This window comes from Macrobrachium nipponense, chromosome 31, assembly GCF_015104395.2.
Source record: "Macrobrachium nipponense isolate FS-2020 chromosome 31, ASM1510439v2, whole genome shotgun sequence".
NCBI lineage: Eukaryota > Metazoa > Arthropoda > Malacostraca > Decapoda > Palaemonidae > Macrobrachium > Macrobrachium nipponense.
The window spans coordinates 26,221,238-26,234,386 of record NC_061093.1 but is presented as its reverse complement, the minus strand read 5'-3'; the positions used below and the strand labels follow the sequence as shown (position 1 = coordinate 26,234,386).

Below are 13,149 nucleotides of genomic sequence, written 5' to 3'. Positions count from 1 at the left end.
ACATGTTAAGTAGTGATTATGTAATGTTACAACATGTATTTACTGTATAGTACATATTAGAGTACATAGTATCAGAGTTTTTATAACGCATCACAATTACATTATATAAGAATTCCTCATGGATTGAACCTTCATAAAATCTAAATTAGTAATCATGAAATAGTGCAGTTTTTGAAGCTCAGTCCCTCTCACATATGCTCCATTTGTTCCTTATTTGATAAAGCATATGGAAAAGTTTTGTGAATAATGATTTTGCTAAATATGTACTCTAATTTTTTATTGTGAAATTATACCAGCCTTACTTGGCATGGACTCTTGCTCCTTTATTAGTTTGTAAAAATCTTTTCATTTGTTCCTTTTTAGGAAAGCGAAATAGATGTTCAGATTAAAGTTCATATCAGAATTTGTACTGACTCTGCCAGAGGAAGTACCTCCTGGTAATGAGCTGTTACGTACTGCCTTTAGTTTGAGAAATAATCCTCGGAATATGTATCATAAAAAAAAAATACCCTACAAATGTTATTGAGGTAGTTATAATAAAAGTAACTCTCTGAGATAACAAATCTTTTATATAAGCTGAATAGTGGCAATTACAGGTGTACAAAATAATCTAATGTAATGTAACCTGAGGTGCCATTTTCTATCGTGCGCTAAAGAGAAAGGCCCTTTTATCCAAAAATTATATTCCCATATCTCTCAAAATCTAATTGCTTTCACTAGTCAAGAGACCCATCTGTTGGTAAAATTTTAGTAGATAAATACCCATTCATAACTTTTTTTTTGTAATACTGTTTATAAATAGACAAGCAAGCAAACTATGAATGAAACCTTCTCCATTGAGATAGAATTAGAATAGTAGACTACTATAGAGTTTGTCAAAGGCCAAGTGCTGGGACCTATGAAGTCATTCAGGTTTTAAAGGTGTAACAGGAAGAATACCTTGCAGTTGCACTACTGAATCATTTGTTAGGAGAGGGTGGAAAGCAAGATTAGAGAAAGAGAATATGAACAGAGGTTACACTAAGTAAAAGGATCTTAGAGGTAGTAATGATAGTAGCAATTGATGATATAGTAGCAATTGATTCATTCTGTTGCTTGGGATAATTGTTTTCTTAACATTTGGTTGTAATACAAACATAGTGCAGCGTTTGTGACTGTCAGTTCTGAATGTGTTTTTTATTTATATTTCTACCTTATGAAACTGAACATGAATTTCATGTAGGATTAAATCAAATGATTCTCCCTTTTGAAGAATTATATATTACAGGATACAGGCAATTCCCCAGTTTACGGTGGGGGTTCTATTTCTGGCACCGTGCTGTAACCAGAAAAAACCATAAATCGGAACATCATAATAATAATGGGAATAAATGGCACTTCCAGTGCCGTAAAATCAGGTCAACGATGCCATGAGATAAGCTTCGTAAAGTTGGAACGCCATAACCTAGGGACTGCCTATATATAATCCAAGACTTAAGAGTGTGTGTGTGTGTTAATGCATGCTATTGTTTTACTATTTATTTTTGTGTGCTATATTACTGTCCTTTGCATGTTTCGTGATGGGTTCTGTTGATAGGTATTGATGTTATAGCAATGTTTATGTAAATCATACCAATCAAAAGTCTGCATTAGAAGTTTTTAAGGAAACACATTGTGACATTGTATTAGAAATTTGTTTCAAGACTGAATGTTGAATCCTATGATTCTTGTAAAGTAAATATGACTTTTCTTGAAATAATTCATATTGGATTCATTTCTCCATGTGCACATTTCTGAAAATCAGCACCTGTTTTAATTATTGGTCCCCAGTCATATTGTGGCATGTTACAAAAATATTTTTGTATTTGTATACAAAATTTATTTGATTTATGTTTTAACAGTAAATATGGAAAAGTGTTCTACAGTAATACCTCAATCTTATGCAATTCGAGTTGCACGAATTTACAATAGCACAAACTGTAATTACAGAATGTTATGAAAAACCCTTTCCCCTCATCTTTCTTTTTAATTCCATGAGAATCTCGAAGCCCAGAGCTCTCAAATATGTCAAGTAATGTAACAGGAGGGGGAGTGTTGCCAATTAGCAGTCAATGATTTTTATGTCTCTCTCTCTCTCTCTCTCTCTCTCTCTCTCTCTCTCTCTCTCTCTCTCTCTCTCTCTCTCTCTCTCTCTCTCTCTCTCTCTCTGTTGTATGTATGTGATCATCACACACACCTATATTTTTACCAACAATTTATTTATTTTTTCAAGGGTAATGTATTAATCTAACTTTGAAGTGAAATTGCAGTAAGTTAGCTTAATACTTATGTAAGCACAACTCTTCTATCTCTCTCTCTCTCTCATACTTAGCACAGATAATTTTCAATTTATCTATTTTTACCTTTACCGTGTAGAACTGTAAATGAGCTGTTCTAAAAGATAGACACATAACTAAGAGTTGTATTAGTCAAATAGAAAGCACTGTTTGTTCATGGAAAGGAATTTCAAAACAAAAAGAGACAGAATTACCAACTATTTCTTTCTTTTTTAAAGGGTAATGTATTAAGCTTACTTTTAAATTAAATTACAGTAACTTTAATTTAAAAGTTAGCTTAATGCTTAGGAAGCATGATTTGGGTCATATTTAGTGTTCAAACTCTAGAAGTATTTTATCAGCTCTTTAGAGACCATGCCAAGCTTACTTGAAAATTCCTATTGCATGAGGGGGTTCGAGAACCTACGTTCAGGGTATTACTGTATAGGGGGTCTGGAACCTACGTTCAGGATATTACTGGATGCATGAGCTAATTTTACTTAAGATTAAAAATTTCACAAAAATTATTTATTCATAAAAATTATTTTATATTGGCTATGATTATACAATATGTTTATGTCTTTGAATTTTCACTGTTAGTTGGATTAGGTTAGAATTTATTCCTGAATAGTATTAAATTAAAGTACATCTTGGAATGAATTCTTTCATTCAGTAAAAACCAAGTCCAATTATATGTGTAAAGAAATTTGCAATTCATGATATTTACTTTAACATATATTTTTCACTATGCTATATCACCATGTATTTTAGGTCTTGTTCATAAATTTCGTGCTAATTACGCCAATAATTCTCTGGTGTACATGAATGCCAAAATGTATATTTATTTTCCTTCAATTATTGAAGTACTCTAATATACAGTACAGTACTATACACAAATACAGTACTTTAGTATTTTAGCCATGAAGTATTTCTGTTGATGGAGTGAGCACTGCTTTTACGTGGAAAGCATTTTCTTTGTTTTTTAATATTTATGGCCACTCAGTTTTGTACTTGTCTTTATCCTTTATGTTTTGGAAATATAACTCAGACTTATACCATATTTCTCTTATGACACATCTATTTAATTAATATTTTACACAAAGTTTATGATGGTGTGGTAGTAATGTAGTGATAACAAAGCAGTTTGGCTCTGATGTTGTGTCCTTGTCTGCTTTTTCATTAATACGGGTATATTAAACTGCTGAATGTTGAGTAGTGATAAAGTGATGTGCCACAAATTTCTGTTCCTTTCTAGTCCTTTTTGGCCTACAAGGTATTTTGATAAATGGTCATGTTATTACACTGTAACTATTTCAGTAATGTAAATTCCATTGTTGTTTCCACCCAACTGTACACTGAAGGTGCTTTTTCAAATGTTGCATTACTTGTTTACTGATTTATATTTTTTAATTTTGTATTCTACAGAGCATTGTTCATGAAGGTGGTTTGGTACCCAAGAGTATGTATCAGCCAGGAGAAGACATTGATGGGACAAGGCAACACATCCCTCTTTCTGAGCAATCCATGTACCATTCTGTCTCATTAGGACGTGGGCAGGTGTGTTTGTAACTGGATTTTGAATTTGAACATTTATTTGTTTATTTAAAAATGTACACATTTATTTCTTTATTTAAAAATGTAGACTCATTGCATTTTGTAATCATTCTTTAAAATATCCAGTTGTGGATGATATGATGACATAGTTATTGTAGTATGTATAGGAAGAAATGTACTTTAAATTTTTCAGTACATACACATGAATGGTTTTTTATTTTTTTTTCTTTATTCGCTATTTCTTCCTGAAGCAACAATCATTTATAATACACAAAAGTTTTTGCTGCACATCCTTGCACAAATATTAAAATCCTGTATTTTGCACAGGATTTGTTTGCAAACCGAGATACTTTAGTCTTTCTATTTCTTCCTTGTTATGAGTAAGAAATCTAGAATAGAGTATTACACTTTTTATCATTAAGATTTGAAGTTTACTCACTTTGATTATGCTCGGTTATTTCTGCTAGGTACATGAAGTAGTTCTCCTCATAGAAGAGCCAGGTTCTGTCATCTGTTGGGACTTTGATGTTATGAAGAGTGATGTACTATTCTCAGTTTTACGTACAAAGGTCCCCATTACACATCGTCCTGAGCCACAGTCTCCAACTGGTAAATATACTCTCTAGCTCTGAAGTACTTTTGGATAAATTATAACTGTACACATGTTTCATAATTAAGAGGTTTCTCAAACAAGAAAGAAATTACAGCTTATGTGTATATGTAATGGTGTTTGAAACCAATGAGATGTAGCCATTTTTCTGCAATCCTTTTTGTTACTAGTTGAATAATACCTTGTTTACAGGTGCAATGGGTGTTATTGATGCTGTCATGGGCAGTGACGATCAACACCGCTCAGTTATAGAGAAATCTTGGCGTGAGGGATACGAGTACTTCAGAGTTGAGCCTCAGCTTGTTTGCCATGATGGTGAAAGTATACAGGTTAGTCACCTTCAGTGAAGTAAAAAATGACTGAAAGGAAACAGAATTTGGTATTACTTTAAATAGTGCTACTTCAGTGTTTGGATACACTAACCTTACCATGTAATCTCTAATGAAAATAATAATAATCAGCTGTGTAATTACTGTAATTTATAACAGTATAGTATTGAAAAAAGGTAGTGCTAAAATCTGTTTGACTCTTTCAGTCTTTTAAAAACTCAACCTCTATAAAAGCTTAAGTTGTCTGAAATCTCTTGGTAAGTATAATACAGTATAGTGATTTCCATAACATTTGTATCTTTGTTGTAATTTGTATTGGCTGTCTGTAATTGTATGTTGAGTGATAATGATCTTGTTTTTAAGGCTGTCGGGTTGGTAGGTAGTATGTTGGACTGCTATCAAAAAACTGAAAATTGTGCATAATGTAGCAATATTTTTGAGGTGAATTATCTTTCATATTTGATATGAAAGTGTTCAATAGGTATTTTTAGTTAGCTAGGAAAACAAGGCACTTCAATTTTTCATCATGTAGTTTACATCAAGAATACAACTGATTTACTTCACAACTCCATTTTAGGTAAAGAAATGGTCAAATAAGAACCTGCAGGAATATAAGAAATAAAAATAATGTTGTACTAAGATACTAATATTTTCTGACACAGTGCCCAAGGCAGATTACTAAACTGAACCTAATACATGAGGTATTGTATATGAATAACAATGATTTATGGCAGTCACAGATAACACAAAATAAATTATGTTAATTTACAGATAACACAAAATAAATTATGTTAATTTTGTGAAATATATACTTCTGTAATCATGATGGATATACAAACTTCATGAGTTATTGTTTGTATGGTAATTACAAACAACACTCAATATAAAGTGTAAATTTCATTTGTTTAAATAAGTAAGATATTTGTGATTTGAATGATGTAAAAGATGTCACCTTACTCCTAACTCTTTGAGATACCGATAATGTCATCCACTTTGACATTTTCTTCTTGGAGTTTTCCATTTTCTGAAAAAATAAATAAAGCACCAGTATTCCACTTTACAATGACAAGGTATAAATCTTATGGAAAAATAAAGTCCATAGTAGTATATGTACGTATATTTATACAGGAAGCTTTTACCAGCTTGATCAGTTGGCCTCTGCAGCCTGAATAAACACAAATCTTTTTAATAAGAAAAATAAATTAAGGGAGAGCAATAAAAGAAAAATATTCCTATGTTCATAATGTGTCAGTGTGATGTACCACACAAAGTTTGGGACAACCCTAAAATAGTGTTAATCAGCATTCACAATACTAAGTTTATTTGGACAAGATAAACAACAACAAAGATAAAAAATAGTTTACAAGACTCATAGTTTGGTTTTGAACATGACTGACTGCACATGTTGTACTTCATATGCAGTAAAGGGTAGACCCTTTCATCACTGTCACTCACATTCCCAATCACCACCGATTCCCAGCACCTCATGACTATACCCATTCATGAGCATTTACATCAATGTATTGTTGTGAAGTTTCTAGTCATGACCACCTACAAGGGTGCCACTACAGTGTGCCCCTTGTATAACTCACTACACAGTACTAAAGGACTTTTTCAGCATCCCCATAGCTATGGGTATTGTAATTTTCAGCCATTCTCCATGATTTTCTGTCACTTTGTAGGTATATTTTATAATGAAAAACTCTCTTTAGTTACTATGAATAACTGGAAAACCTTTACATTTTGAGCATTTTTTTTAGATAAACTGTAAATTCCATTAACACTTAATGTATACTGAAAAGATAAAACTGCTATGTAGAAAGCTTACATACACTGCCTTTCATGCCCCTGCACTTCAATTTATGATGAAAATATATCCATATTGTGCTTCTTTGTATAAGAAATTGAAGTAGTAGTTTCTACAGTATGAAAATTTTTGAGTAAGGAGAATCACACTGAATTCAGGTTGTGGCTTATCAAGGATTTGGTTGACTGTCCAATGATACAAGTAATTAAGATGTCAATTCTGGGATCTCTCAGGGAGGAAAAGAAGAGTAAGATTGGTAGTTATGTACCAGTATGAAAAACAGGAAGAAATTATGTTATATTGGCATCTCCCACTGCCAGGTATCTGGTGACAGGTAGCATTTGAAGCACTAACCCTAGTGGTCACAAGAAGATAAACTTCCCCTCCTACTAGTCTCATTGTCATAGTCAGTCAAAGAAAAAACCTTAAGATAAGTCTAAAGTTTTTAGGGCTTGAATCTTATACATTTCAGTTGAGTGGAAGATCTTCCTCTGAAAAGCAGGAAGGCCCCTTTAAGGCTTTTCTAAACTAACCTTGAGTGCTCTCAAGTGGTGACATGTGACAGTGATATATAAATAAGGTGGAGTAGTCAAGAATTTTATGTTATGGATGTCCATTTCCCAAGCTGTGATGGAACACAATCATCTCACTATCAAAGGCTGCTGTGTCTGATTGTTGGGATAAAGGAATTCTGTGAATATTAATTATTATGAGTAGGAAGCCAAAACTTCAATGTGGGTCAGGGAACAAGAGATACTTTATGGAGTCCTTTCCTACAGTGGATGACCATGCTGAATCTTTAAGTTCTCTGTTAATCTGATGGCATACGGTAAGGAAGAAAGTAGGTTATTTGGACTAACTCTAGAACCCATCTGACAATTAAGATCCCAAGTGCATTCTGTTCAGAAGACTGTGGTATTCCTTTAATTTGAAGGACCCGAAGAAAGAACCAGAATAGGTATATAGGGAGAGCTTGTTAGGGAAGGCACAAGGGAGTACATAATATATACCCATCAGTAATTCCAATGGAGTAACATGTACTTCACCTTATATCTGTTTCATTCAAAGGGTGCAGCATGCCCTACCCCTTCAGTCTGTGCCATTCCAAGGGCACATGCCCTTCCCCTTCAGGAGTGTCATTCCAAAGGTGCAGCATGCCCTTCCCCTTCAGTCTTGTGCTATTCAATGGGTGCAGCATGCCTTTTCCCTTCAGTGTGTGTCATTCCAAGGGTGCAGCATGCCTTTCCCCTTCAGTTTGTGTCAAACCAAGGGCACAGCATACCCTTCCCTTTTGGAGTGTCATTCCCAGGGTGCAGCATGCCCTTCTCTTCAGTGTGTCATTCCAAGGGCACAGCATGCCCTTCCCCTTCAGTCTGTGTCAATCCAATGGTGCAGCATGCCCTTCCCCTTCAGTCTGTGTCATTCCAAGGGTGCAGCATGCCCTTCCCCTTCAGTCTGTTATTCCAAGGGTGCAGCATGCCCTTCCCCTTCAGTGGGTTATATCAGGGATGCAGCATGCCCTTCCCCTTCAGTCTGTGTCATTCAAAGGGTGCAGCATGCCCTTCCCCTTCAATTTATGTCATTCCAAGGGTGCAGCATGCCCCTTTCCTCTAATAGCTGATTCTGTAAGAGGGTGCAAAAATAGCCAGGTATTGTCCAACACCGGAGTGAAAAACCACTTGCAGGTGAATCCCAGCATGAAAATTCTTGTGCTTTTTAAGATGCTATATCCTGGTCTTCATTGTGAGAATTCCATCCATAGTTTATACATTTTTTTCCATTTAGAGAACTTTTTTAGAATATTTTGTGATATCCAAAATTGGAAAAATAACAATAATGGGTTCGCTGTGAAACAACTATTCTTAGAACATTACTACTCTTAGAACATTAATGTAGTAAGGACCTTTCCATAATACTATAACCCTTCTTTCATTTTTAATGCTTATCATAGGGAAGTAGCCTTTTGAAATTATTTTAGCACTGCAATTTTGGTGTAACTGTATGACCATAGCATTTCATGTTGGCACATATATATTTTTTTTTTATCAAATTTACCTTTAAAAGATTGTCTGCATAACTTAGATTAGGAAAGTAAGAATTGCAAAAATAAGAACAAAATATTAATACTAGTATATAGTTTAATGATAACCATACAGTAGACCCTTGACTCACGAACACAATCCGTTCCTAGACCTTGGTCGTGTTCGAAATTGTTCGTGACTCGGAGCTAATTTCCCCATAAGGTTTAATGGGAATAATATTAATTGGTTCTCGACCCCTACGAACCAATATATATTATGTATATTTTGCCTTATTTTACACAGATAATGTAAAAGTCAGTGTAAAAAACCTTAATATATCTAATAATATAATTTAAAATGGTAAACTAACACTATAAAAACGTTTGTAAAGTGAACACTTACTATGACTGGCGAGACTTCTGGCTTGACGGACAAGAGAAGAGGAGGGTGGTGGGTGGGGAGGAGGTTATTGTGCGGAAGGAGACCCTCCCCCATCCAGGTCGGGGAGATCTCGTTCCGGAGATTCAACTCTTCTAGGTTTTTTTGGTGAACGTTTAATCACAAACTTATCCAGTGTCTGTTGCCTTTTCCTTCCTTGCATAACTTTTCTGAAATGGCTCATTAAATTTTCATTGAGCATATTCACGATCCTGTTCGTAACAATTTTGTCCGGATGATACAATTCAAGGAAGCACTGGACATCATTCCACTTTTCCAATGCGGCTTTTATCACATCACTGCTGACATCTGTAACTTCCTCCCCAGCCTCCTCTTCGTCAGTTGATTGCTCCCGAGCAAGTTGCTCCTGCTGCTCTTTGTGGAGTTGAACAAGTTCGTCCGCAGTCAAATCTTCTGAATGTTCAGCGACCAATTCTTCAACATCTTCGTCGTTGACTTGTAGACCCATACTGTTGCCCATGGACACAATTTCTTGCACAATCTCTGCATCGAAGCCCTCAAAGTCACAGACAGTTACGCACTGGGGCCAAAGTTTCCGCCACGCAGAATTTAATGTGCGGTACGTAACTTCAGTCCATGCGTTATCAATGAGGGTTATGCAGTGAAAAAACATTAAAGTGCTTCTTCCAAAATTCTTTTAAGGTTAATTTTGTCTCTTCAGTTACACGGGAAGCATCTGGAGAAGAGCGCCTTCGTATATAATTTCTTAAAATTGCTAATGACTTGTTGGTCCATGGGCTGGAGAACAGAGGTCGTGTTGGGTGGAAGGAACTTGAACTGAATGAAGTCATGTTCACTGCAGTCAGCCAAGTACGAAGGGTGTGCCGGGGCATTATCCATGATCAGAAGGCACCGCAGGGGTAGCTTGTTCTCTGTTAGGCACTGACTCACGGTCGGCGCAAACACTTCATCAATCCACTCCATAAACAAGTTCCGTGTCACCCATGCTTTTGTATTGGCCCTACACATTACAGGCAGTCTGGCCTTATTTACGTTGTGCTGCTTAAAGGCACGCGGGTTATTTGAATTGTAGACAAGTAGCGGCTTTAGTTTCAAGTCGCCACTTGCGTTTGAGCATAACAAAAGCGTAAGCCTATCCTTCATTGGCTTGTGGCCTGGGAGCGCCTTCTCTTCTTGGGTGATAAATGTCCTGTTGGGCATCTTCTTCCAGAAGAGGCCCGTTTCATCACAATTGAAAATCTGTTGAGCGAGGTATCCTTCGGCCTCCACGAACTCGGCAAACTCAGTCACGAATGCCTCAGCAGCAGCCTTGTCTGCGCTAGCAGCCTCACCATGCCTAATTACAGAGTGAATTCCAGTTCTCTTCTTGAAGTTATCAAACCACCCTTTACTAGCCTTAAAATCATCTGGCGTGGCACTAGTAGAAGGAGTTTCCTTCAGCAAACTCTGATACACTTGCCGAGCTTTCTCGTCAGATGATCGGCTCGTTACACTATCACCTGCCATCTGTTTCTCATGTATCCCACTTCAAAATTATTTTTTCTGCCTCTTCGAGGGTTTGCGATCTCATCTTGGTTAGTACTGTCACTCCCTTCGCAACATTTGCTTCTTTAATGGCATCCTTGTTTTTCAAAAATTGTCGAAATTGTCGACTTGGCCATCTTGTACTCACTTGCGATATCGGTCACGCGAACACCACGTTCAAACTTTTCTATAATTTCTTTCTTTATTTCAATGGTTATCTTCCTCTGCACCCTCTTCTCACCATCACTCTTCACTTTCTTACTTTCACCACCACTCTTCACTTTCTTAGGGCCCATTATGAAGAAAATCACAAGTTTTAGCGCAAAAAATGCTAAGCGAATTGACGAACGTCTTGTACACAATGAGATGAGACAAAGAGCGATGCGTGGGTGACGCCGTGCGTGGGCGGCTGGAGGATGGCTGGTCCCATGGCAACTCAAACGCTCTCACGTGTGCTGGGCGATTTCGCGCATTTTTCAAATGTTTGTGTCTAAAAATTAGTTTGTGAAACAAAGTGAATTGTTATTTTCCAGAAATTTCCAGCATTTTTCAAATGTTCATGTCTCAAAATTAGTTCATGACCCAAACAGAATTTTTATTTTCCGCATTTTTTTTTGTTCGTATCTCAAAGTTAGTTCGTAAGTCAAGGGTGAAATTTTACCTATAATTTTGGTCGGGGATCGAGTTGTACGTGGGTCAATGCGTTCGTGAGTCAAGGGTCTACTGTATTTGACAAAATAAATAAAAGCATAAAGCATTTTAATATAAAATTTAAAATAAAAGATGTACAAAATAGTACACGCAGCCAACTTGAGACAACAAGGGTTCTACTCTTTGAATGTAAAAGCAATAGCAATTCTCATAAAAAATGGAATTTCATAATAAATTTAACATAATAATAAAAAATGAAAACAATCAAATGCAATACACAAACAATCTAGCGTTAACTGAGGGAGCGTTCGGTATGGCGAATCAGACGATATAGTTTAACCATATTCAACAAATTAGTAAATGAAAGTACAAAGCTTTCCACAATAAAATTTCGCATAAACGATTAACAGATCATTTTTCATTGCAGTGATGTACAGCTAATTTGAGATAGAGGGAGGGACCGTTTATATTTTTGTGGAATAATGAATGAATGATTATAAGATATCATGTGCCATGATATTGTTGAGGAGAGAAGAGACAGTGAAAACAGTACCAATTCACATAAAAAATAAAATGTTATTTCATAATAAATATAACATATTGATAAAATATGAAAGCAATCAAATACAATACAGTAAAAAAAAAAAAGTCTTACGTAAGCCAGTGTTCGGTGTGCTGAGTGAGATGATAGAGAGGAGAGGAGAGGGAAGACAGGGTCTGCTTTTCACTGATTTACCAGCTGGGCTGGAATGGGATGATTATTCACCAGTTTCTTTCAGTTAACTCTATTTGCCCAAATCATTTCTTTTTGGTACTATAAAATACCTATCTAGTGTCAATTGCTTTTTACAATTTTTCACTTCTGTAAAAGTAACTCAGCTCCATAATAAACACACTGGCGCTGTGTTCAGCTTCTCCATGCCTTCAATTGTTTGTTTAAACGACTTTCTTGTGAAAAGTTTTATTTAATCTCTCTTTCCTTTTCTTGCATTCTTTACTTATTACATTTGTTTGCAAAACCTCCTCATGTTTATTTTAAATTCTGCTGTTTGCCAACAGTAAGTTGATGTGTTGTGGCATAATTAATCTCTTTCATGCACTTAGATCTTAAGTGTAAACACATCAGCAGTCTCTCTCTCTCTCAACACAATTGGACACACACACCTATCAATTCGTTTAATTATCCTTGTAAAATGTGAATAAAATTTATTTTGTTACCAATCTTTGCCCTACTGGGACCATTTGGTTTCCCCAGAGGGTTCCTGTCTCTCCTCCTTCCATCACCCCCAGCCCGTAAAGTTCATAAACCATACATGGAAACAATCTTTTTCCAAAATTTTACTTCATATAACGTACTGTTTATTACTACGTATATCTTCTTAATCAACTTTTTGGGTTGGCTGGAATGAATTATCCTGATTCCCTTTATTTTTTATGGGGATATTTGTTCCATATTTCAAACAAATCGTATTTTTAACAGCCTTCTGTAATTACAGGTTTTGAGTGGTTGTCCTATGGTTGAAAGATCAGTTGAAAGCATTATAACCCTCACATTTTCATCTACTATCCCAACTTTGAAACTAAGCTCGTAGCAGTGAGAGTACAAATATTGTATAATTTGACAACACAATGGTATGCACTAGGGAGAATAATTATAAAAATAAAAACAAGCTTCAGAGAAGTGTGGCACAGAATGATGGATAAAAGACATGGTTTGATGCAGAATCTTTAAATTGTACAAAACTGCATTGTTAAAGAAACAGTGTTATTGCTAACTGATGATGTATGAAAGTCAGATTAAATATGTCCATGTGAAAGATGAAATTCAGATTAAGGAAAGTGGGAGAGAAAATTAAGTTCATATCTTGTTACATAGATATCTCTTGAGCCATGGTTGTATGAATACCAACATAATAGGATTCAGCAGAGCAATGGGTTG

The 13,149-nt window shown here is 35.6% G+C and overlaps 1 protein-coding gene across 8 annotated transcripts in view; it reads left to right on the top strand.

The window, feature by feature from the left end:
* The window catches only part of LOC135206708 (SEC14-like protein 1), a 282,466-nt gene that overhangs the window by 236,049 nt on the left and 33,268 nt on the right, over nucleotides 1-13,149 (top strand). For all 8 annotated transcript variants that reach the window (XM_064238157.1, XM_064238153.1, XM_064238156.1 and 5 more), the window contains 3 exons: nucleotides 3,720-3,851; nucleotides 4,316-4,457; nucleotides 4,651-4,787. In XM_064238157.1, the coding sequence (XP_064094227.1) occupies nucleotides 3,720-3,851; nucleotides 4,316-4,457; nucleotides 4,651-4,787 (411 nt within the window). The remainder of the gene's footprint in view (nucleotides 1-3,719; nucleotides 3,852-4,315; nucleotides 4,458-4,650; nucleotides 4,788-13,149) is intronic.